The sequence below is a fragment of the Rhinopithecus roxellana genome, chromosome 19, assembly GCF_007565055.1.
Source record: "Rhinopithecus roxellana isolate Shanxi Qingling chromosome 19, ASM756505v1, whole genome shotgun sequence".
NCBI lineage: Eukaryota > Metazoa > Chordata > Mammalia > Primates > Cercopithecidae > Rhinopithecus > Rhinopithecus roxellana.
The window spans coordinates 70,580,274-70,602,828 of record NC_044567.1 but is presented as its reverse complement, the minus strand read 5'-3'; the positions used below and the strand labels follow the sequence as shown (position 1 = coordinate 70,602,828).

The following is a 22,555-nucleotide window of genomic DNA, read 5'->3' as shown; positions in this document are numbered from 1 at the left end:
TGTTTTCTAAAAATCTGTTATGATTTTCCTTCTCATCCTTGGCCATATCTTCTAGTCTGTTTTAGCTGTGACTTTTCTGTATAAGACCCCCTTATGCCTCTTCTAGGCTCCAGCCTTCTGACTACTATGGGCTTCTCAGAGTCAATAATCTCCCCTAACATATTCTTCCTTCTGTTTTCCACTAGTTCTATTAATGGCACCAGGGGTCACCCAACCCAGAGACATCAGTGTATCATTCTCCCTCACCGTCCCTAGCTAATTTGCTAAATTATGTCATCCCTACCAGTGGCAGATTATATTTTCCAAATGTCAACGCAACAGTATATCTGTAACACGTGTTCTTCTAGAACTTTGCACTTCCCTATCAAGAGATGGAGTTTTTGTCATCCCTCCTTGAACCTAGGCAGAAATTTGTTCTTGCCTTGACCAGTCTAGTACAAAAAAGTAATAATATGTGGCTTCTGAGGCTGCTATAAAAATACTACCAGGCCGGGCGCGGTGGCTCAAGCCTGTAATCCCAGCACTTTGGGAGGCCGAGACGGGCGGATCACGAGGTCAGGAGATCGAGACCATCCTGGCTAACACGGTGAAACCCCGTCTCTACTAAAAATACAAAAACTAGCCGGGCGAGGTGGCGGGCGCCTGTAGTCCCAGCTACTCGGGAGGCTGAGGCAAGAGAATGGCGTAAACCCGGGAGGCGGAGCTTGCAGTGAGCTGAGATCCGGCCACTGCACTCCAGCCCCGGCGACAGAGTGAGACTCTGCCTCAAAAAAAAAAAAAAAAATACTACCTCACTCTCTTGGAATGGTTACTCTTGAAACCCCGTCACCATGTTGTGAGGAAGCCCAAGCCACATCGAGAGGAGCCAAAGCCCTGGGCCCTCAGCTCTGGCTGAGCTCTTAGCCAGCAGACAGAACCAATCTGCCAACCATATGAGTGAGCCATCTTAAAAGCAGACTCTCGGCCAGGCACAGTGGCTCACACCTGTAATCCCAGCACTTTGGGAGACCGAGGCGGGTGGATCACGAGGTCAGGAGATCGAGACCCTCCTGGCTAACACGGTGAAACCCCGTCTCTACTAAAAAGTTAGCCAGGATGTGGTGGTGGGCGCCTGTAGTCCCAGCTACTCGGGAGGCTGAGGCAGGAGAATGGTGTGAACCCGGGAGGCGGAGCTTGCAGTGAGCCAAGATCGCGCCTCTGCACTCCAGCCTGGGCGACAGAGCGAGACTCCATCTCAAAAAAAAAAAAAAAAAAAAGAATCTCCAATGGGCCAGGTGCGGTGGCTCATGCCTGTAGTCCAAGCACTTTGGGAGGCTGAGCCAGGAGGATTGCTTGAGCCACAGGGTTCGATACCAGCCTGGGCAACATAGTGAGGCATGGTATTAATTAGCCAGGTATGGTGAATCACACTGTAGGCCCAGCTACTTGGGTGACTGAGGTGGAAGGATCTCTTGAGCCCAGGAGGTTAAGGCTGCAGTGAGCTACAATTGCACCACAGCACTTCAGGGGGAAAAAAAAAAGAATCTGCAGTGGTTCCCCATTACTCACAGGATAACAACTTAAACCTGGCATCCAAATTGGACTATCATATGGTCCCAACTACCTTTGTGGCTTTGGAATTAAGGCATCAGGTCTAGGCACATGAATTTCCTGGTTGCACTTGTTTTGTGTGGGGTTGCAGGAAGAAACTCAGGCCATCGGCTACTCTAGACACTGCCAGAGTCACTTATTCTTTCCAGAATTTGGCTTCTTCATCTAAGGTGAGTGACAATTGAACCAACTCATATTAAAGTTCTCTTCCAGTTCTGCCCTGTGTAGTGTGAAAACTGTCATCTTGTACTTTTTTACTTCCTACCTCTTCTAGAACTCCAGCCTGAGCCTCCTGCCAGGGGGCGTGTCCCCACTTCCGAGATGGAGAGAAGATGGGAGACTTAGAGATGAACGCTTTCTGTGAATGTTCTCTATTTACCCACTTTTTCAGAACTAGCTCTGGCCTTATATTGTGGAATAGAATCTGTTTGTCTGCAGCTCTAGCGGTAGAAGGAACATTTTCTTCTGATATTTCTGAGATCCCTATTACCAATGGTTTTTTGAGACTAAGCATTGGAATGTCATTAGCACTGAGAAGGAAGGGCAGTCGGGGAGGCAACCGAGAAGCTCAGACTTACATTCTTGCTTCCAAATTATTTTGCATGCTTTCTGGACGTCAGTACAACAGACCATTGAAGTATGGTTTGCCAAGGTTAGGTTCAATCACGGCATGAGCCCGTTACCTCTGCAGTTACTTTAACATTCTTCAATTTGGTGACTTTGGGTTGTTGAATTGTAAGGGGGGAAAGTTTTTTGTTTTGTTTTGTTTGTTTTAGTTTGTGATTTACAGTTCTTCCTTCCATTTGTTTTGTGAAAGCTTTACAGAAATTGATCTGAAACAGGAGATACTTTGAAATATAAAAGAGCAAGAGTTATCCCAGGACTTTCATTCAAAACGTTGACTGATGGCAAAACAAGTTTGTCCCTGGAATCTTCAGAATTTTCTTCAGAATTCTGTCCCTTTGAACTTAGTGAATTTGGTTTCTCTTTTAGTTCCTGGTTCTGCCTTATTTTTATCATGGTGCTAATCTTTGTTTACCCAGGTTCTGACATTTTTACCCTAGAATTAATTACCCCAGATGGTCCACTCTACTGTGTTTTCCAAGCAAACAAAGTAGGCAGGAAACGTGAGCTTCCTGCGCAAATTGCTTTTCCGTTTTCATATGAGACTTTGCCTTTTAGAATCATATTTTTCATATGTTTACTTTTCTTAGGTATAATTGATTATTATTATTATTATTATTATTTGGTTTAGATCTAGTCAGAGTTTCCCTTTTCCATTTAAAATTTGGTCCTGGTATTTTGGTTTTTGCTTCCCCACATCTCAATTTGTTCAATCTTATTGTTCTATTTAATTTGAATTGCTACATCCTTTCTGTTGACTAGCTCCTTGCTCAGAATAACTTTTCCACACCTGGAACTTTGGCATAGGAGTTCTCTTCACTTTTATGCATTTCCCGCGACATTACAGGGTGAGTACGTAGCAGATGAGTGCTTGTGAGCCTTTCCTCTGGGTTTCACACAGATGGCTCACTCCTAACTTTGGTGAGTCATTCAGTGGCCAGATGTTTGCCTCTTTCCTCCTCCCCACTCTACCCCCACAATTCAGTGTACTGTTCTTTGAATGACATCCCCTCTGTTTTTGCCTCTCTTTCTCCTGATGCAATGGCCAGAATGCTGGAAATGGCTGCCTTAAATGTAGGGACCATCAGGATCTCGCTCAATACAGAACCCAGGTCACCTGTAATAACACAGCTGCCTCCCAGTCCTGAAACCCTGCCTTTCTGCCCTGAGAGGGGTGCAGAGAACCAGTCCAGACACCTGAAACTGCCACCCTTCTTCATCTCCAGATGCAGGGGCTCTCTGTATCAGGAAGAGAGCCTCTCTGAAATCCACTGTCATTCTGGGCTTTTCCTTGACCAGCTCTCCTTACCTATCCCTTCTCTAGCCTGTCAGTTTCACTCATTCATTGGACATTTATAAGCACTAAGTATGTACCAGGCATCCTGCTAGCCTTTGGAGGTACCAACAGGTAAAGAGACTGCTAAATGCAGAAAAATGGGCACAGAGTAAAGACTTGTAAGTCTGTAAAGGAGTGCTCAGTGAGAAGTCACACAAGCTAAGTTTCCTTCTTTTTTTTTTTGAGACGGAGTCGCTCTGTCACCCAGGCTGGAGTACAGTGGTGCGATCTTGGCTCACTGCAAGCTCCGCCTCCCGGGTTCACGCCATTCTCCTGCCTCAGCCTCCCGAGTAGCTGGGACTACAGGCGGCCGCCACCACACCCGGTTAATTTTTTGTATTTTCAGTAGAGACGGGGTTTCACCGTGTTAGCCAGGATAGCCTCGATCTCCTGACCTCGTGATCCGCCCGCCTCGGCCTCCCAAAGTTCTGGGATTGCAGGTGTGAGCCACCACGCCCGGCCGAGCTAAGTTTCGAAGGACCATTTGCAGATCACTGCTGAACATTCTCCATCCTGCCTACTTTGTATTAGAGGACTTCTTGCAGGGGAAGTATGGTCAGCAGGATCCTCACTCAGAGACCTGGCAGACACCACCTTAACCCGGTGATGAAAGTTAACCTCCCCAGTATACGTGCAACTGCTGCTGCCCCGACAGGATGCACTGAGAACATTTCTGTGACATTTCTACCACAGATACGCTACTTGCATCTAATTATGAAGAGACAAGAGACAAACCCAGATTGAGGGGCATTCTGCAAAATAATTGCCCTGTACTCTTTAAAAAATGGCAATGTTGAGAAAGACAAAGGAAGACTGAGGGGCTATTCCAGTTAAAATAGGCTGGAGACATGGGAACCAAACACAATGCATGATCCAGAATATTCTTTTATTACAATGAGCATCATTGGGACAGTTGGCAAAATGTGAATATTGTCTGAAGATTATAATATTGTATCAAAGTTAATTTCCTGATCTTGAGGATTGTACTGTGGTTATGTAAGAGAATGTCCTTGTTTTTAGGAAATAGATGTTGAAATATCTTGAAATAAAGAGCATTATGTCGGCGACTTCTTATCAAATAGTACAGGAAAACGTGTGTGTGTGTGTGTGTGTGTGTGTGTGTGTGGAGAGAGAGAGAGAAGGGAGGGACAGAGAGATATATAACAAATGCAGCTGGATGCGATGGCTCATGGCTGTAATCCCAGCACTTTGGGAAGCCGAGGTGGGCAGATCACGAGGTCAGAAGTTCGAGACCAGCCTGACCAACATGGTGAAACCCCGTCTCTACTAAAAATACAAAAATTAGCAGGGCATGGTGGCACGCGCCTGTAATCCCAGCTACTCAGGAAGCTGAGGCAGGAGAATTGCTTGAACCCAGGAGGTGGAGGTTGCAGTGAGCCGAGATCGTGCCACTGCACTCCAGCCTGGCAACAGCACGAGACTGCTTCTCAAAAAAAAAAAAAAAAAAAAAAAAAATGCAGTAAAATGTCAACACTTGTGGGGAATCTGGGTGAAGAGTGGGAATTCTTTGTACTGTTCTTGCAACTTTTCTGTAAGTCTACAATTACATCCAAAAAACATTAGAAGAATTGACAAGGTCCCACCAAAGAGGAGAGACAGCTTTGAACACGGAGATACAGGACAGTAACTTGGCAGTTTGTTCTTTGGTCTGCAAAGGCGGTATTCATGTGAGTGAGAGTCACTTGTCTTCAAGTCCTGGCATTTTTTGTAGCAGATCCCAAAAGCTGCCTGAAAGCCCCCAGGCCTCGTGTTGTTTCCCCTTCTGTTCACAGGTATCTTCCAGGCACTCACTAGAATATGGTGTCTGACAAGTTTCTCAGCTAACCAGGCATGGAACCAGAATTCTCAGAGATACCGAGGACAGTTTCTATCGCACTGAGCAGGCTTCACCCTAGACAGTGGTCCCCTACTGAGAACAATTCTTCCTTTCCCCTGGCTACAAAATAGGGATTCCTGGCCTATTTCTGCCAAATGCTCTATGGAAGCAGAAAATGAAAAGTCTTGTGTTTTCTCCATTATAGAAAATTAGGCCAGGTGCGGCGGCTCATGCCCGTAATCCCAGCACTTTGGGAGGCCGAGGTGAGTGGATCACTTGAGGTCAGGAGTTCAAGACCAGCCTGGCCAACATGCTGAAACCCTGTCTCTGCTAAAAATACAAAACTTAGCCAGGTGAGGTGGCGGACATCTATAACCCCAGCTACTCAGGAGGCTGAGGCAAGAGAATCGCTTCAACCTGGGAGGCAGAGATTGTGCCACTACACTCCAGCCTGGGCAACAGAGCGAGACTCTGTTGCCATTAAAAAAAAAAGAAAAGAAGGCCGGGCGCGGTGGCTCAAGCCTGTAATCCCAGCGCTTTGGGAGGCCGAGACGGGCGGATTACGAGGTCAGAAGATCGAGACCATCCTGGCTAACATGGTGAAACCCCGTCTCTACTAAAAAATACAAAAAAAAACTAGCCGGGTGAGGTGGCGGGCGCCTGTAGTCCCAGCTACTTGGGAGGCTGAGGCAGGAGAATGGCGTAAACCCGGGAGGCGGAGCTTGCAGTGAGCTGAGATCCGGCCACTGCACTCCAGCCCGGGCGACAGAGCGAGACTCCGTCTCAAAAAAAAAAAAATAATATTCCCTCTTTCTTGGCCCTTGGTTTTTGGGGTGCTTTTTTATTGTTTAATAATGGACTTTATTTTTATTTTATTTTTATTTTTGAGACAGAGTTTTGCTCTTCTTGCCCAGGTTGGAGTGGAATGGCGCAATCTTGGCTCACTGCGACCTCCACCTCCCGGGTTCAAGCGATTCTCCTGCCTCTGCAAGTCTGTAGTTTACATTAGGGTTCACTCTTTGTGCTATGCATTCTATTGTGTGTGTGTGTGTGTTTGTTTGTTTAGAGACAGGGTCTCGCTCTATTGCCCAGGCCAGAGTGCAGTGGCGCAGTCACGGTCCACTTCAGCCTCAAGCTCCTGAGCCTAAGCGATCCTTCCACCTCAGCCTGCCAAGTAACTGGGACTACAGCATGTGCCACCATGCCCGGCTCATTCTATGGGTTTTGACAAATGTAAAATTACATGTAGCTACCATTAAAGTATCATACAGAATAGTTGCACTGCCCTAAAAGTCGCCTGTGCTCTAGCTAGCTATTCATCCCTCCCTTCCTACTCCCCAAACTCCTGGAGACCACTGATCTTTTTACTGTCTAAAGTTTTGCCTTTTCCAAAATGTTATATAGTTGGAATGATATAGTATGTTCCTTTTTCAGACTGCCTTCTTATACTTCGCAATGTGTATTTAAGATTCCTCCATGTCTTTTGTGGCTCGATAGTTCATTTCGTTTTTTGCACTGAGTAATATTCCATTGTCTGGATATACCACAGTTTATACATTCACCTGCTGAAGGATATCCTGCTTGCTCCTAATTTTTGGCAATTATGAATAAAGCTGCTATAAACATTTGTATGTGGTTTTTGGGTGAGCATCAGATTTTGGTTCATTTGGATAAACAGGAGCACAATGATCGCGAGATCATATGTTAAGAGTATGTTTAGTTTTTTAAGAAATTGCCAAACCAGACCGGGTGTGGTGGCCCACTCCTGTAATCTCAACACTTTGGGAGGCTGAGGTCAGAAGTTCGAGACCAGCCAGGCCAACATGGTGAAACCTCGTCTCTACTAAAAATGCAAAAAAAGTAGTCGGGTGTGGTGGTACACCCCTGTAATCCCAGCTACTCAGGAGGCCAAGGTGGGAGAATTGCCTGGCACCACTGCACTCCAGCCTGGGCAACAAAGCGAGACACTGTCCAAAAAAACAAAAAAAACAAAGAAAAGAAAAGAAATTGCCAAACTGTCTTCCAATGTCGCTGGCCATTTTGCCTTCCCACCAACAACGAATGAGCATTCTTGTTGTTCCATATCATTGCTAGCTTTTGGTGTTGTATTTTGGATTTTAACTATTTTAATAGGTGCAGTGGTATCTCATTGTTTTTTTTTTTTTTTTTTTTGAGACGGAGTCTCGCTCTGTCGCCCAGGCTGGAGTGCAGTGGCCGGATCTCAGCTCACTGCAAGCTCCGCCTCCCGGGTTTACGCCATTCTCCTGCCTCAGCCTCCCGAGTAGCTGGGACTACAGGCGCCCGCCACCTCGCCCGGCTAGTTTTTTGTATTTTTAGTAGAGACGGGGTTTCACCGTGTTAGCCAGGATGGTCTCGATCTCCTGACCTCGTGATCCGCCCGTCTCGGCCTCCCAAAGTGCTGGGATTACAGGCGTGAGCCGCCGCGCCCGGCCTCAGACATGTCTTTCGCAATCTTTTCTCCCAGTGAGGGTTTTGTCTTTTCATACTCTTGAGACACTTAATGTTGTCCAGGCTGGTCTTGAACTACTGGCCACAAGTAATCCTCCATCCTCAGCCTACCCCATGGCTAGGCTTGGCCCAACACTTGGTTTTTATTTACCCTATTTCTGTTTCTCTGTTTCAGAGCTGGCTGGCTAATCTTGGCCGGAGCCAGAGACTACAAACTTGAAGTAACAATGATAGAGATTTTTAAAAGAAAAAAAAAAAAAAGCTGTTTTCAAGATAAAAGTTTACTTACTCCAGTGCTGTGAAAATCAAAATCAAGATGCTTAGCACTCAGTCACTTTAGGAAACTAATAAAACCTAAGAGTGTTTTTTGGTTTTTTTTTTTTGTTTTTTTGTGAGACAGAGTCTTGCTCTGTCACCCAGGCTGGAGTGTAGTGGTGCAATCTCAGCTCACTGCAACCTCCGCCTCCTGGGTTCAAGCGATTCTCCTGCCTCAGCCTCCCAAGTAGCTGGGATTTCAGATGCCCACCACCACACCCAGCTAATTTTTGTATTTTTAGTAGAGACAGGGTTTCGCCATGTTGGCCGGGCTGGTCTCAATATCCTGAGCTCATAATCCACACACCTCTGCCTCCCAAAGTGCTGGGATTACAGGAGTGAGCCACCGCACCCAGCCAAGAGTGTTCTTTTAAGACATGAGAAAAAATTTAAAATTTTCTAAAAATTAAAAAAAAAAAAAAAGACATTAGATCAGGCCGAGCACAGTGGTTCACGCCTGTAATCCCAGCACTTTGCGAGGCTGAGGCGGGTGGATCACTTGAGGTCAGGAGTTCATGGCCAACATGGTGAAACCCTGTCTCTACTAAAAATACAAAAAAATTAGCCGGGCGTGGTGACACACTCCTGTAATTCCAGCTACTCTGCAGGCTGAGGCATGAGAATCTCTTGAATCCCTGGGAGGCAGAGGTTGCAGTGAGCTGAGATTGCGCGACTGCCAGGCTGGGTGATGGAGTAAGACTCAGTCTCAAAAAAACAAAACAAACAAAAACAGACATTAGATCAAAGATATAAAGAAGATATGGTAGCCCCCCGCTTATCTACAGGAGATACAGTCCAAGAGCCCCAGTGGTTGCCTGAAACCGTGGATAGCACCAAACCCTATATATACTGTGTTTTTTCCACATACATATCCATGATAAAGTTTAATTTACAAATTAGGCACAGTAAGAGATTAACAGTAACTAATAATAAAATAGACAAATTATAATGCTCAGAATGATATGTAATTTAAAGCTTATGAATTGTTTATTTCTGAAATTTTCCACTTTTTTTTTTTTCTTTTTTGAGACAGAGTCTTGCTTTGTTGCCTAGGCTGGAGTGCAGTGGCACAATCTCAGCTCACTGCAACCTCCACCTCCCTGGTTCAAGTGATTCTCCTGCCTCAGCCTCCCAAGTAGCTGGGACTACAGGCATGTGCCACCACACCCAGCTAATTTTTGTATTTTTAGTAGAAACGGGGTTTCACCATGTTGGCCAGGCTGATCTTGAACTCCTGACCTCAAGTGATCCACTTACCTGGGCCTCCCAAAGTGCTGGGATTATAGGTGTAAGCCACTGTGCCTGGCCATGCTTAATAATTTTGGACCCCGGCCGGGCGCAGTGGCTCAAGCCTGTAATCCCAGCACTTTGGGAGGCCGAGACGGGCGAATCACGAGGTCAGGAGTTCGAGACCATCCTGGCTAACACGGTGAAACCCCGTCTCTACTAAAAAATACAAAAAGCTAGCCAGGCGAGGTGGCTGGCGCCTGTAGTCCCAGCTACTCGGGAGGCTGAGGCAGGAGAATGGCGTAAACCCGGGAGGCGGAGCTTGCAGTGAGCTGAGATCTGGCCACTGCACTCCAGGCCGGGCGACAGAGCGAGACTCCGTCTCAAAAAAATAAATAAATAAATAAATAATAATAATAATAATAATAATAATAATAATAATTTTGGACCCCAGTTGACCACAGGTAACTGACATCATGGAAAGCGAAGCAAAACCACCAGATACCTTGATCTTAGATTTCTTGATAATGACAGAACTACTGATAATAAGGAACTACCAGTAGTGAGGGAACTACCGTAAATTCTAATCTGTATTGGGGAACGAAGACACGATCATCAAAAGCATACCTGTGCTGTAACTTAAAATCTCTCCATTCTTTTTCTTGTTTGTTTGTTTGTTTATTTGTTTTTCAGATAGGGTCTTATTCTGACACCCAGGCTGGAGTGCGGTGGTGCGATTTCGGCTCACTGCAGCTTTGACCTCCTGGGCTCAGGCAATCCTCCCACCTCAATCTCCTTTGTAGCTGGGACTACAGGCCTGTGCTACCATGCCCGGCTAATTTTGGTATTTTTTGTAGAGTCGGAGTTTCACCATGTTCCCTAGGCTGATCTCAAACTCCTGGGCTCAACCAATCTGCCTGTCTTGGATTCCCAAAGTGCTGGGCTTCGAGGCATGAGCCACGACCCTGCCTCCCTTCTTCTGTCAAGTTTATTTGTAAATGTTTCCTTCATTACTCAGACTTCATACATTTATTGTTCTCTCTGGTGGAATATTACCAGCCTCTTCAAGCCTTGCTGTCTGATTCTGATTCAAATTAACATCTGCAAATCCTAGCCATGTAAGTATTGGAGTTGTCTTTGTAAAGCAGAACAATTTTAGTTTCAGTCTGTTTTAATCCTCCCTTTAGCCAAAGAAGTTGTGTCCATCAGCACAGTCTCAGTTATGCTAAGGTAATAAACAACGTGAAATCCTAGATGCTTACAACAAAAAGATTAAATTCTCACTCACACCGTGTGTCTTGGTCTGCTCAGGCTGCCATTGCAAAAGTCCATAGACTGGGTGCCTTAAATAGCAGAATTATTTTTCTCACAATTCTGGAGGCAATAAATTCAAGATCCAGGTGTTCTGGCTGATTCCGTTTCTGGGGAGGGCTTCCTTCCTAGTTCAAAGGCAGCTGCCATCTAGCTATGTCCTCACACGGCCTTTCTTCAGTGCATGTTTGCAGAGAGAAAAAGACAGAGTTTTGGTGTCTCTTATAAAGAACTACTAATCCTATTGGATAGGGCGCCCACCCTTATGATGTGATTTAACCCCAATTACCTCCTAAAAAGCCTCATCTCCAAATATAGTTACATTGGGAGTAAGGGCTTCAACATATGAATTTCAGGGAGAAACAATTTAGTCCATAGCACTACCTATCCATCAAGCCTCTGCTGTGGGCTCCACTCCATGTCTCCTCATTCCAGCACCCAGGGTGACAGATCAGCCACCACTTTGAATGTTGTTACTGTGGCAGAGGGAATTAACACTAGTAATTAAATGTTCCACGTCCACTTCCAAATCTCCTACAAAATGTCTCTGTGGCTCAAGCTAACCTGAAACACTGCAGGAAAGAGACTTCTGAAAAATAGTTGCAGTTTAGCTAAGCTGACACAATACACCAAATAGGTAAGGAAGAAAGAATACCAATCCTAGGCCGGGCGCGGTGGCTCACATCTATAATCCCAGCACTTTGGGAGGCCAAGGTGGGCAGATCACCTGGGGTCGGGAGTTCAAGACCAGCCTGACCAACATGGAGAAACCCTGTCTCTACTAAAAATACAAAATTAGCTGGACGTGGTGGTGCATGCCTATAAATCCCAGCTACCCAGGAGGCTGAGGCAGGAGAATCGCTTGAACCCAGGAGGCAGAGGTTGCAGTGAGCCAAGATCATGCCATCACACTCCAGCCTGGGTTGGAGTAGAGACGGGGTTTCACCAGGTTGGCCAGGCTGCTCTCGAACTCCTGACGTCAGGTGATCCGCCCGCCTTGGCCTCCCAAAGGGCTGGGATTACAGGTGTGAGCCACCACGCCCGGCCCTAATTTTTTTTAAATAAGGCTTCAAATAATTGCTTGGCCCTTCCCTCTCTTCCATCGTGTGAAAACACAACAAGAAGGCACCATCTTGGAAACAGACAGCAAGCCCTCACTAGGCATGGAATCTGCTGGTGCCTTGGTCTTAAAGTTCCCAGATTCTAGAATTGTGAAAAATAAATTTCTGTTCTTTATAAATTATCCAGTCTTAGGTACTTTGTTAGAGAGCGCAGATGGACCAAGACATTCAATTAAAATACATTTTAGGCTGGGTACAGTGGTTCATGCCTGTAATCCCAGTGCTTTGGGAGGCTGAGGCAGGAGGATCACTTGATGCTGGGAGTTTGAGACCAGCCTGGGCAACATGATGAGATCCCCTCCACCATCTTCAAAAACACTTTTTTTTTTTTTTTTTTTTTTTTTGAGACAGAGTCTTGCTCTGTTGCCCAGGCTGGAGTGCAGAGGCGTGATCTCGGCTCACTGCAAGCTCCGCCTCCCAGGTTCACACCATTCTCCTGCCTCAGCCTCCTGAGTAACTAGGACTACAGGCGTGTCCCTGCACTCGTGTAGCTGCCTGGTATCGTGATTTCATCTGGAGGGATAGACATGACCCAGATCAGCTATGGATGCTCTCTTGGGAGGCTGGCCTCTCTGGGCAACATGTCCAAAGCCTGATGGGCATTGCCAGCACTCCCCAAGCTAGTTTTAAAACCCAAATGTGCAACTTACCTTTTGGACCTAACCCGAATGCTTTCCTTTGTTGCCATGTTTTATTCCTGCTGTTACATAGCGGAGGGTGTAGGAGGCTTGAGTGGAAAGCTATAGCAGCCAGGGTGGATGGTGGTCTCCAGGGCACAGGCCCTATGCATTCTGTCATCGGAGCTGGACACAGAGGGTGGGACTGCTGCCCAGGACACACACCTGGGCGAACCACCTGTGCTGTGGTGCTCATTGTTCAACCTGCCTCTTATCTTTGAGCCTTTTGGCTTTTGAATCCTTCACTATGCTTAAGCCAACAAGATGGTAGGTGATATCTCTCTCCTAATCAGCGCTACCTCCTCCACCCACTAACTAGCAAATGTTGGGTCAGAGATAACAAAGAAAAAGAGGCGTAGCTCTCCAGAGGTATTTGCCCATGTACAAGTATGCTCTGGTAGAGGTTGGGCAGGTTTAGGGACTAGCAGGTGCCAAAAGGCTCCTGGGCAGCAAGAACTGGAAAACAAACTTGTTCTTTCTCCCTTCCTCTCCCTCCTCCTCTAGCTTGCCTCAACAATAGCCAGATATGAGAAAGCAGAGACGGACAATTTATTCCACATCACTCAAGCTCAGTCAAGTCAGGGAGAAAGCAGAGGAGTGCAAAGCTGGTCCAGCATCCTCCCTTTCTCATTCCTTGCAATGATGAGGACCAACCTTTAGGGCTGGGGGGAGGAGGAGGAGACGGGGTCAGAGGAATGGACAGAACTTGGTGCCAGGAGTTCAGAAAAGGTTACAGGTGTGTATCCTTCCGCTCAGGAGCCAGGACTCCCTCCTGAGTGATGGCGGTGTCTGTGATCATCTGTGCCCTTGGAGATTCTTCTACTGAGCCGAAACTGCTGCTGCAGGACACGGTGCCACTGGGGTGGCTCAGAATCGGACTCCAGAAACTTCTATGGTTGAAGTAGCAAAGGATCGCTGGGAAAGGATAGGGGAGAGGAAAGTTGTGACTGGGAGGTAAAGTGACAAGCAGGGTGAGGCCAAAGGGAAGATAAGACCCTAAAAATCTAACCCTGGGGATCGCTAGCCTCTTCCCTCCACACTTTCCCTGACCTAACTTTCCCATGTCCCTTCCTTCCCCCAGGGCCCTCTGGCCACTCACCGCAGCTGACATATAGGATAAGCACCAGCCAACCAATGAAATAGCTCCATCCGATGGGGATGGATACATTCCTCTCCACCTCAAAGATCCAGATGTTAATGGGAAACAGCATGAGGGTGGAGAAGATGAAGGTCACTAGGAGACAGGAAGCAGAGGGTCTCGTTGTCATGCAAGAGTCCCACAGGACCATGCACAGAGGGACTGGCCCCTGAGGGTCCATCACCATGCACAGAGGGACTGGCCCCTGAGGGTCCAGGAGTCAACCCCTCCATTTCTACCTCTCCTGTGACCAGGAAATGATGTAACTCGATTCTCGGCTCTGTTCTCCCACCACCCACAAAACCCCCACACCACCCCCAAAGAGGAGGGAGAAGTGCCTAGAAAGATGTGGGTTAGGAAAACAAAGGACCTTTTCCAGAGCTAAGAGGCACCTTCACAGAAGCTCAAGATGGTCCCGACCAAGCCGACAAAGGGTAATTTCTGAACAGCGGGCAGGTAGGGCAGGTGCAACCAGATGGTGAGGACGAGGCCCAACCCCAGGGTCAGGTTGAAGCTTAACTTAGCCACCTTAAACATGGGCTGATTTGTCCACAGCTTAAAACTGTCTGGGGAAAATGACAAACAAAAAGATCAACTAAGGATTTACAAAAGACAAAACATAAAAAAGAGCAAATACAAGAAAACGTACCGCCGGGCACGGCGACTCAGGCCTGTAATCCCAGCACGTTGGGAGGCCGAGGCAGGTGGATCACAAGGCCAGGAGTTCAAGACCAGCCTGGCCGACATAGTGAAACCCCGTGTCTACTAAAAATACAAAAATTAGCTGGGCATGGTGGTGTGTGCCTGTAGTCCCAGCTACTCGGGAGGCTGAGGCAGGAGAATCGCTTGAACCTGGGAGGCGGAGATTGCGGTGTGCCACCGCACTCCAGCCTGGTCAACAGAGCAAGACTCCGCCTACAAAAACAAACAAACAAAAAAAGACAGAAAGAAAATGTACAGGTCCATTAATAACCAGAGAAATGCACATTTGAAGTAAAAATGAAATATTGCTTTCACTTTTTTTTTTTTTTTTTTTGAGACGGAGTCTCGCTCTGTCGCCCAGGCTGGAGTGCAGTGGCACGATCTCGGCTCACTACAAGCTCCGCCTCCCAGGTTCACGCCATTCTCCTGCCTCAGCCTCCTGAGTAGCTGGGACTACAGGTGCCGGCCACCACGCCCGGCTAATTTTTAGTATTTTTAGTATTTTTTTTAGTAGAGACGGGATTTCACCATGTTAGCCAGGATGGTCTCGATCTCCTGACCTCGTGTTCCGCCTGCCTCGGCCTCCCAAAGTGCTGGGATTACAGGCTGGGTACACCGCACCCAGCAGCTTTCACTTCACAAATAAACCAGGCTCCTTGATATAGAGATTGATTGATAATCTCAACCGCATGCAAATGAATACCTCGACAGAAAAAAAAAATGGACAGAGGACTTAAACTGCAGTTCTCCAAAGAAGGAGTACAAATGTCTGATCAACATATGAAACTCAACACAAAGAATTGCTAATTAAATGTGATTTGTGAAAAACCATCGAGGCCAAGCACGGTGGCTCACACCCGTAATCCCAGCACTTTGGGAAGCTGAGGTGGGAGGATCTCTTGAGCCTAAGGGTTTGAGACCAGCCTGGACAACATAGGGAGGCCCTGTCTCTTTGAAAATATACAACTGGGGCCGGGTATGGAGGCTCATGCCTGTAATCCTAGCCCTTTGGGAGGCTGAGGTGGGCGGGTCACTTGAGATCAGGAGTTCAAGACCAGCCCGGCCAACATGGTGAAACTCCATCTGTACTAAAAATACACAAATGAGCGGGGCATGGTGGCACGCGCCTGTAATCCCAGCTACTGGGAGGCTGAGACAGGAGAATTGCTTGATCCCGGGAGGCCAAGTTTGCAGTGAGCTGAGATCGTACCACTGCACCCCAGCCTGGGGGACACAGCAAGATTCCATCACAAAAAAATAAAAAAGAATATATAAATACACACACACACACACACCCACACACACACACACACTTGGCTGGGCACAGTGGCTCACACCTGTAATGCCAGCATTTTGGGAAGCCAAGGTGGGCGGATCACAAGGTCAGGAGATCAAGACCATCCTGGCCAACATGGTGAAACCCCGTCTCTACATACATATATATATATAAACTGTCAAATTAGCAAAGATCAAAATAAGATTGATAACACCTAGTATAGGAGAATATATAGAGAAAAGAGGTCCTCTCGCACACTCTGGTGGGCAGCATTTGTGGTGAATGATCTGGCATACAAGATCCAGAAAATCTACATTCTTTTACCATACAATGCTTCTTCTTGGAATTTATGTTAAGGAATAATCAGATATCTGCAGCAAAATCTGGGTACAAGAATCTTCTTTGCAGAGGTATTAATATGTCGGCCAAGCATGCTGGCTCATGCCTGTAATCCCAGTACTTTGAGAGGCTGAAGTGGGAGGATCACTTGACGTCAGGAGTTTGAAACCAGCCTGGCCAACATGGTAAAAACCCTGTCTCTACTAAAAATACAAAAATTAGCCAGGTGTGGTGGCACCTGTCTGTAGTCTCAGCTACTGGGGAGGCTGAGGTGGGCGGATCGCTTGAGCCCAGGAGGCAGGGGTTGCAGTGAGCCAAGATCACACCACTGCACTCCAACCTGGGCAACAGAGTGAGACTCTGTCTCAAAAAAATAAATAAATAAATAAGTCCAATAAGCTCCTTGATTTACAAGAGATTTGTAAAATAAATTATACTATACCCATAAATTGGGTTATTGTGTGTTCATTTAAAATGGTGATAGGTGATAGACTAGGCACAATGGCTCACACCAGTAATTCCAACACTTTGGGAGGTGGAGGCAGGAGGATCACTTGAGACCAGGAGTTGGAGACCAGCCTGGAGAGCATTGGGAGACCCTGGTCTCTACAAATTTAAAAAAAAAAAAAAAAGTAGCCAGGCATGGTGGCATGCACCTGTGGTTCCAGCTACCCGGGAGCTTTGAAGTGGGAGGATCACTTGGGCCCAGGAGTTCGAGGCTACAGTGCAATAAACTACAATCACACCACTGCACTCCATCCTGGGTGACAGAGTAAGACACTGTCTCAAAATAAAAATAAAAATAGGGCCGGGCGCGGTGGCTCAAGCCTGTAATCCCAGCACTTTGGGAGGCCGAGACGGGCGGATCACGAGGTCAGGAGATCAAGACCATCCTGGCTAACACGGTGAAACCCCGTCTCTACTAACAAAATACAAAAACTAGCCGGGCGAGGTGGCGGGTGCCTGTAGTCCCAGCTACTCGGGAGGCTGAGGCAGGAGAATGGCGTAAACCCGGGAGGCGGAGCTTGCAGTGAGCTGAGATCCGGCCACTGCACTCCAGCCCGGGCGACAGAGCGAGACTCCGTCTCAAAAAAAAATAAAAAATAAAAAATAAAAATAAAAAAATAAAATAAATAAAAATAGATGCTTGTCTCTGAATAGAATGTCTCTGGAAAGAAACAGTAGAAACTGAGGAGGGAGACTGGAAACCAAGAGATAACAGACTCACTTCACCATACAATCCTTTGTATTCTTTGAATATTCACTGTTTATACACTACCTAATCCTAATTAAATAAATTTAAAAAATCAGTGATGTTTGGCTGGATGCGGGGGCTCACACCTGTAATCCCAGCACTTTGGGAGGCCGAGGCAGGCGAACCACCTGAGGTCAGGAGTTCAAGACCAGCCTGGTCAACATGGTGAAACCCCCGTCTCTACTAAAAATACAAAATTTAGCTGGACATGGTGGCGGGCGCCTGTCATCCCAGCTACTTGAAAGCTGAGGCAGGAGAATCACTTAAACCTGGGAGGCAGAAGTTGCAGTGACCTGAGACCGCCACTGCATTCCAGCCTGGGCAACAGAGCAAGATTCTGTCTCAAAAAAAAAAAAATTAAATTAAATAAAATAAATAAATAAATAAATAAATATAAAAAGCCTGGCTGTCTTTGAGTAGCTCCATAGAGCAAGGCGCCTACGTGAGTTTCAGAGCCAGACACACCTGAGTTGCAATTCCAACCCTGCCATTATTAGGTTGATCCATATGAAATGGCTCCTTTTGTAGGTGAAAAAGCAGTCAAATATTAGCATGTCATTTGGTTCAATCTAATAGCTTTATGACCCTGAGCAAGGTACTTAATCTCTCTGAGTCCCAATTTTCTCATCTCTAAAATAGGCATAATTATCTCTATCCCTTAGGGTTGACTGAGGACTAAATCGAACAAATGGAGGAAGTGTACAATAAAGGATAGCTTTTGTTTCCCCAAATTTATTATAAGAGCATAATACTTTCATCATTTATTATATGAATACTTTCATATTCATATAATAAGGACATAATACTTTCAGAAAATAATAGCTGTGTGTTTTTTTCATGCTAAGGAAAGTGAAAAAATTGAAATAAGGGTCAAAAGCTCTGGTTATCCCCAGCAGCTGAGAAAGAACTCCAAATTCCTGAGGGGCGAGGGAACAGCATAAGCAGAGATTAACAAGAATCAGATCCAGGTGTGGTGGCCAGGGCCTGTAGTCTGAGATTCTCAGGAAGTTAAAGCAGGAGGATCCCTTGAGCCCAGAAGTTCGAAGCTGCAGTGAGCTATGATTGTACCACTGCACTCCAGCCTGGGTGACAGAGTGAGACCTTGTCTCTAAAAAAATCGGTAAAACAAACAAAAAAAACAAGGATAAGGAACGAAGCAGCTGCAAGAATTCAGGGAAGGAAGGAACACGGAAACCAGGTGTGGAAACAGGAAAATGATCCAGAAAAGCAAGGCCTGAGGCAGAAGGAAAGGAGAGTGTGTGGGATCAGGGCCTGAGAAGGGACAGTGCAAGGGTATGGCCGGGCGCGGTGGCTCAAGCCTGTAATCTCAGCACTTTGGGAGGCCGAGACGGGCGGATCACGAGGTCAGGAGATCGAGACCATCCTGGCTAATATGGTGAAACCCTGTCTCTACTTAAAAATACAAAAAACTAGCCGGGCGACGAGGCGGGCGCCTGTAGTCCCAGCTACTCGGGAGGCTGAGGCAGGAGAATGGCGTAAACCCGGGAGGCGGAGCTTGCAGTGAGCTGAGATCCGGCCACTGCGCTCCAGCCTGGGTGGCAGAGCAAGACTCCGTATCAAAAAAAAAAAAAAAAAAAAAAAAAAAAAAGCTCTGGGTACACAAGACTAAGGAAACCTCCATCTCACTGGGGCTCTTCTCCCTGGTAAATTAGGTGATTAATGAGTGAGTCTCTTGTGCTAAGAGTCCATGCCCCTCAAAACTTTTTTTTTTTTTTTTTTTTTGAGACGGAGTTTCGCTCTTGTTACCCAGGCTGCAGTGCAGTGGTGCGGTCTCGGCTTACTGTGACCTCCGCCTGCCGGGTTCAAGCGATTCTCCTGCCTCAGTCTCCGGAGTAGCTGGGATTACAGGCATGTGCCACCATGCCTGGCTAATTTTTTGTATTTTTAGTAGAGATGAGGTTTCACCGTGTTAGCCAGGATGGACTCGATCTACCTACCTCAGGTGATCCGCCTGCCTTGGCGTCCCAAAATGCTGGGATTACAGGCGTCAGCCACAGCGCCCGACCTGATTTTTTTTGTTTGTTTTTAGAGACAGATGTCTCACTAGGTTGCCCAGGCTGGACTCAAACTCCTGGGCCCAAGCAATCCTCCCGCCTCAGCCTCCTGGATAGCTGAGACCACAGGTGTATGGCACCATGCCCAACTCTCTCACAGCATTCTTAGAAGCACACATTTGGCTCTGGGTTTTATCAAAAGCAATGACATTTTCCTTTGTACCAATCAAATCTATTTAGCCAGGCTACAGGACGAGAAATGATCGTTGGAGGTCTCAGTGCCAGTGGAACTATCTTGCAGGCCAAAAAGTAAAGATGACCAGGGAGAGGGAACAAGAATACATCCAGGGTGCAGATATAGAGGCCAAGACAGGCTGGAGGCCTGGGCTGGGATTGGGGGTGGAGGGGCTCACCTTTCCCATTCTCTAAGTCAGAACAGCTCCTGGATTTGCAGAAGTACAGGAGGCCCATGGACATGATGTGGGCTGATGTGTAGATTCTGTTGCTGACATCTACGGGCCAGCGCTGGTAGAAGCGGCTCCTAGAGAGGTACAGCCATTTCTTGGAGAAGGCCATGACCAACAGTAGGATAAAGGCAACCAGGCTGAGCTCAGAAGCCAACACCTGGGCCATCCAGTGGAAACTGTGTGCGACTCTCCATTGAAAGGGAAGCGGAGAGTTCCGGCGCTGGCTCAAGGACCTGTTACTGGTGAGGGAGACGGTGGAGGACAGCGGTCGCCCATCTTTTCCCAGCTCACCTCTGCCCCATTCTGCCTCCCCACTCTTCGTTCCCTTTCCAGGTCTCTGATGTTGGTCTCTTTCTCCTTCTGACCTAGGGAACTCACTCCCAGAGTCTTCTGCATCCATCTTGAGCACCACTTCTCCACCTGTCTCCCTCTTCCCTCACCAGCCTCGGTTGTCTCTTCTCATCTTTCAGATATTTTCATCAGCTGCCACTATACAGCCTGGGGTCTGAGAAAGAATGAGGAAGTCTAATAAGAGACCTTGATCTAATAAGAGACTCTTGATCCAAGAGAAGGCCCCATTCAGCAGGCCAGGTCCCCTAACTGCCACGGAATTTTCCTGGGGGCACAGTGAGATGGGGGAGGAGAACCAAGATGTCAGCTTTTTTTTTTTTTTTTTTTTTTTTTTTTAAGAGAGACAGAGTCTCCCTCTATTGCCCAGGCTGGGGACTGGGGTTCCGTGACACAACTTTGGCTCACTGCAACCTTGAACTTCTGGGTTCAAGTGATCCTCCCACCTCAGCCTCCTGAGTAGCTGGGACTACAGGATTGTGCCACCATGCCTGGCTAATTTTTCTTTTTCTTTCTTCTTTTTTTTTTTTTTCTTGAGATGGAGTCTCGCTCTGTCGCCCAGGCTGGAGTGCAGTGGCACAATCTCAGCTCACTGCCAGCTCTGCCTCCCGGGTTCACACCATTCTCCTGCCTCAGCCTCCCGAATAGCTGGGACTACAGGCGCCCACCACCACGCCCGGCTAATTTTTTGTATTTTTAGTAGAGACGGGGTTTCACCGTGTTAGCCAGGATGGTCTTGATCTCCCGACCTCGTTATCCACCCACCTTGGCCTCCCAAAGTGCTGGGATTACGGGTGTGAGCCACCACGCCCGGCCACTAATTTTTCAATTGTTTGTAGAGATGGGGTCTTGATATGTTACCCAGTCTGGTCTCAAACTCCTGACCTCTGCCAGGCATGGTGGCTCACACCTGTAATCCCAGCACTTTGGGTGGCCAAGGTGGGTGGATCACCTGAGGTCGGGAGTTTGAGACCATCCTGACCAACATGGAGAAACCCCGTCTCTACTAAAAATACACAATTGGCTGGGCATGGTGGCGTGTGCCTGTAATCCCAGCTACTCGGGAGGCTGAGGGAGGAGAATTGCTTGAACCCAGGAGGCGGAGGTTTTGGTGAACCGAGATCGCGCCATTGCTCTCCAGCCTGGGCAATAAGAGTGAAACTTAGTCTCCAAAAAAAAAAAAAAAAAAAAAAAAAAATCCTGCCCTCATGAGATCTTCCCCGCTTGGCCTCCCAAAGCATTGGGATTACAGGCATGAGCCACCGCACTTGGCCCATGGCTCCAGCTCTAACTCTTTCTGGAAATCCTGTTTCTCAGGCCACAGCCCAGAACTGTGGATCTGACGCCTCCCTCCAGTTTCTGCCCCCCTTTACATATGAGCAATGGTCTGGGAGAGGCCCTCCTGTGGTTTACATGTGGTTAATTTGTCCTCACCAAACCTCACGTTGAAATGTGCTCCCCAGTGTGGTGGTGATGGGAGGTGAGAGGGCCGCGTGGGTGGTGTTCAGGTCATGGGGGCAGATGCCTTGTGAAGGGATTAACGCCTTCCCTGAGACCTCACTCCATTAGTTCCCCACAATAGCTGGTTGTTAAAAAGAACTTGGAACAGTTACCAAGCAAAAGGGCTCACTGCCCGATGTGCATAGAAGCCAATACTAGGGCACTAGGTTTTGAGAAAAGAAAAGCTTTATTGTGAGTTGACCCACAGGGATATGGGAATCCAGCTCAAATCTGCTCCCTTTGCTGGCCTTAAGACAGTCCTTCCATGAGAAAAGGTTTAGGGGGTGGATTCTGGGACTAGCAGGTGATTGGTGAAAGAAAGGAGAAGTCTAGAAAGTCCTTAACTATGTCCAGTTATCTCTGCAAGCTTCTTCATGGGCTGCATGTGCAAATTTGGTGGCGTTAGTATGAAACATCAGGTGGAAATTCGGGCTGCGACATCAGCAAGCTCGTTCTGTGCAGATTGCAGTCAGCTATACGGGTTCCCACGGATTTCAGCCAGTTCTGTTGTAAGCAAAGGGAGTTTCAGGATTTCAGCAAGCTGTTTCTTGGCTACCATCCTGTAACTCGAAAATGTCCGTTAATCACTGGTTTATTTAACTCTTTGGGGCACAGTTTCAGCTCCTCCCTTACCTTGCGATCTCTGCGCAAGCCAGCTCCCCTTCGCCCTCCGCCATAAGTGGAAGCAGCCTGACATCCTTAACAGACGCCCAATCTTGAGCTTTCTGGCCATCAGAATTGTGAGCCAATTAGCCCTTTTTTCTTTTCTTTTTTTTTTTTCTTTATGAATTATTCAACCTCAAGTATTCTGTTATAGCAACACAAAATGGACTAGGACAGTCCCCTTTTCTCTTCCTATTTCCTCTGCCCTAACCCCAACCCCAAATGCTCACTGATGGAGCAGGGGGAGGGAGCAGGAGCTTGTCCCCAGGAAAAGATCCTCCCTCCATTGTTCTTTGGAAATGTCTTGCAAAGATGTCATCGAGCTTCCCACTGCTTTCCCCAACC

General features: G+C 47.2%; 1 protein-coding gene across 2 annotated transcripts; it reads right to left on the bottom strand.

The window, feature by feature from the left end:
* Positions 1-13,034: 13,034 nt before the first annotated feature.
* ODF4 (outer dense fiber of sperm tails 4) lies at positions 13,035-20,306 on the bottom strand. Of its 2 annotated transcripts, none has more exons than XM_010362436.2 (3): positions 19,646-20,306; positions 13,607-13,741; positions 13,035-13,422 (listed from the first exon to the last, which is right to left on the bottom strand). In XM_010362436.2, exons 1-3 carry the CDS (start codon positions 20,097-20,099, stop codon positions 13,238-13,240), a joined length of 774 nt encoding a protein of 257 aa, XP_010360738.1. In that variant the 5' UTR covers positions 20,100-20,306; the 3' UTR covers positions 13,035-13,237. The 2 variants fall into 2 exon arrangements, with proteins under 2 accessions (XP_010360738.1, XP_030779746.1); XM_030923886.1 differs by having other exon boundaries at positions 19,991-20,306.
* Between the last annotated feature and the right edge of the window lie 2,249 nt (positions 20,307-22,555).

What these genes read in the sequence shown, in the direction of transcription:
- ODF4 (XM_010362436.2), bottom strand. Translation starts at nt 20,099, where the DNA reads ATGGATGCAGAAGACTCTGGGAGTGAGTTCCCTAGGTCAGAAGGAGAA. An exon ending in TGACTTAGAGAATGGGAAAG is followed by an intron (nt 13,742 to 19,645) that starts GTGAGCCCCTCC and finishes CCTGTCTCCTAG; the next exon opens with TGACCTTCATCTTCTCCACC. An exon ending in TATCCTATATGTCAGCTGCG is followed by an intron (nt 13,423 to 13,606) that starts GTGAGTGGCCAG and finishes ATCCTTTCCCAG; the next exon opens with CGATCCTTTGCTACTTCAAC.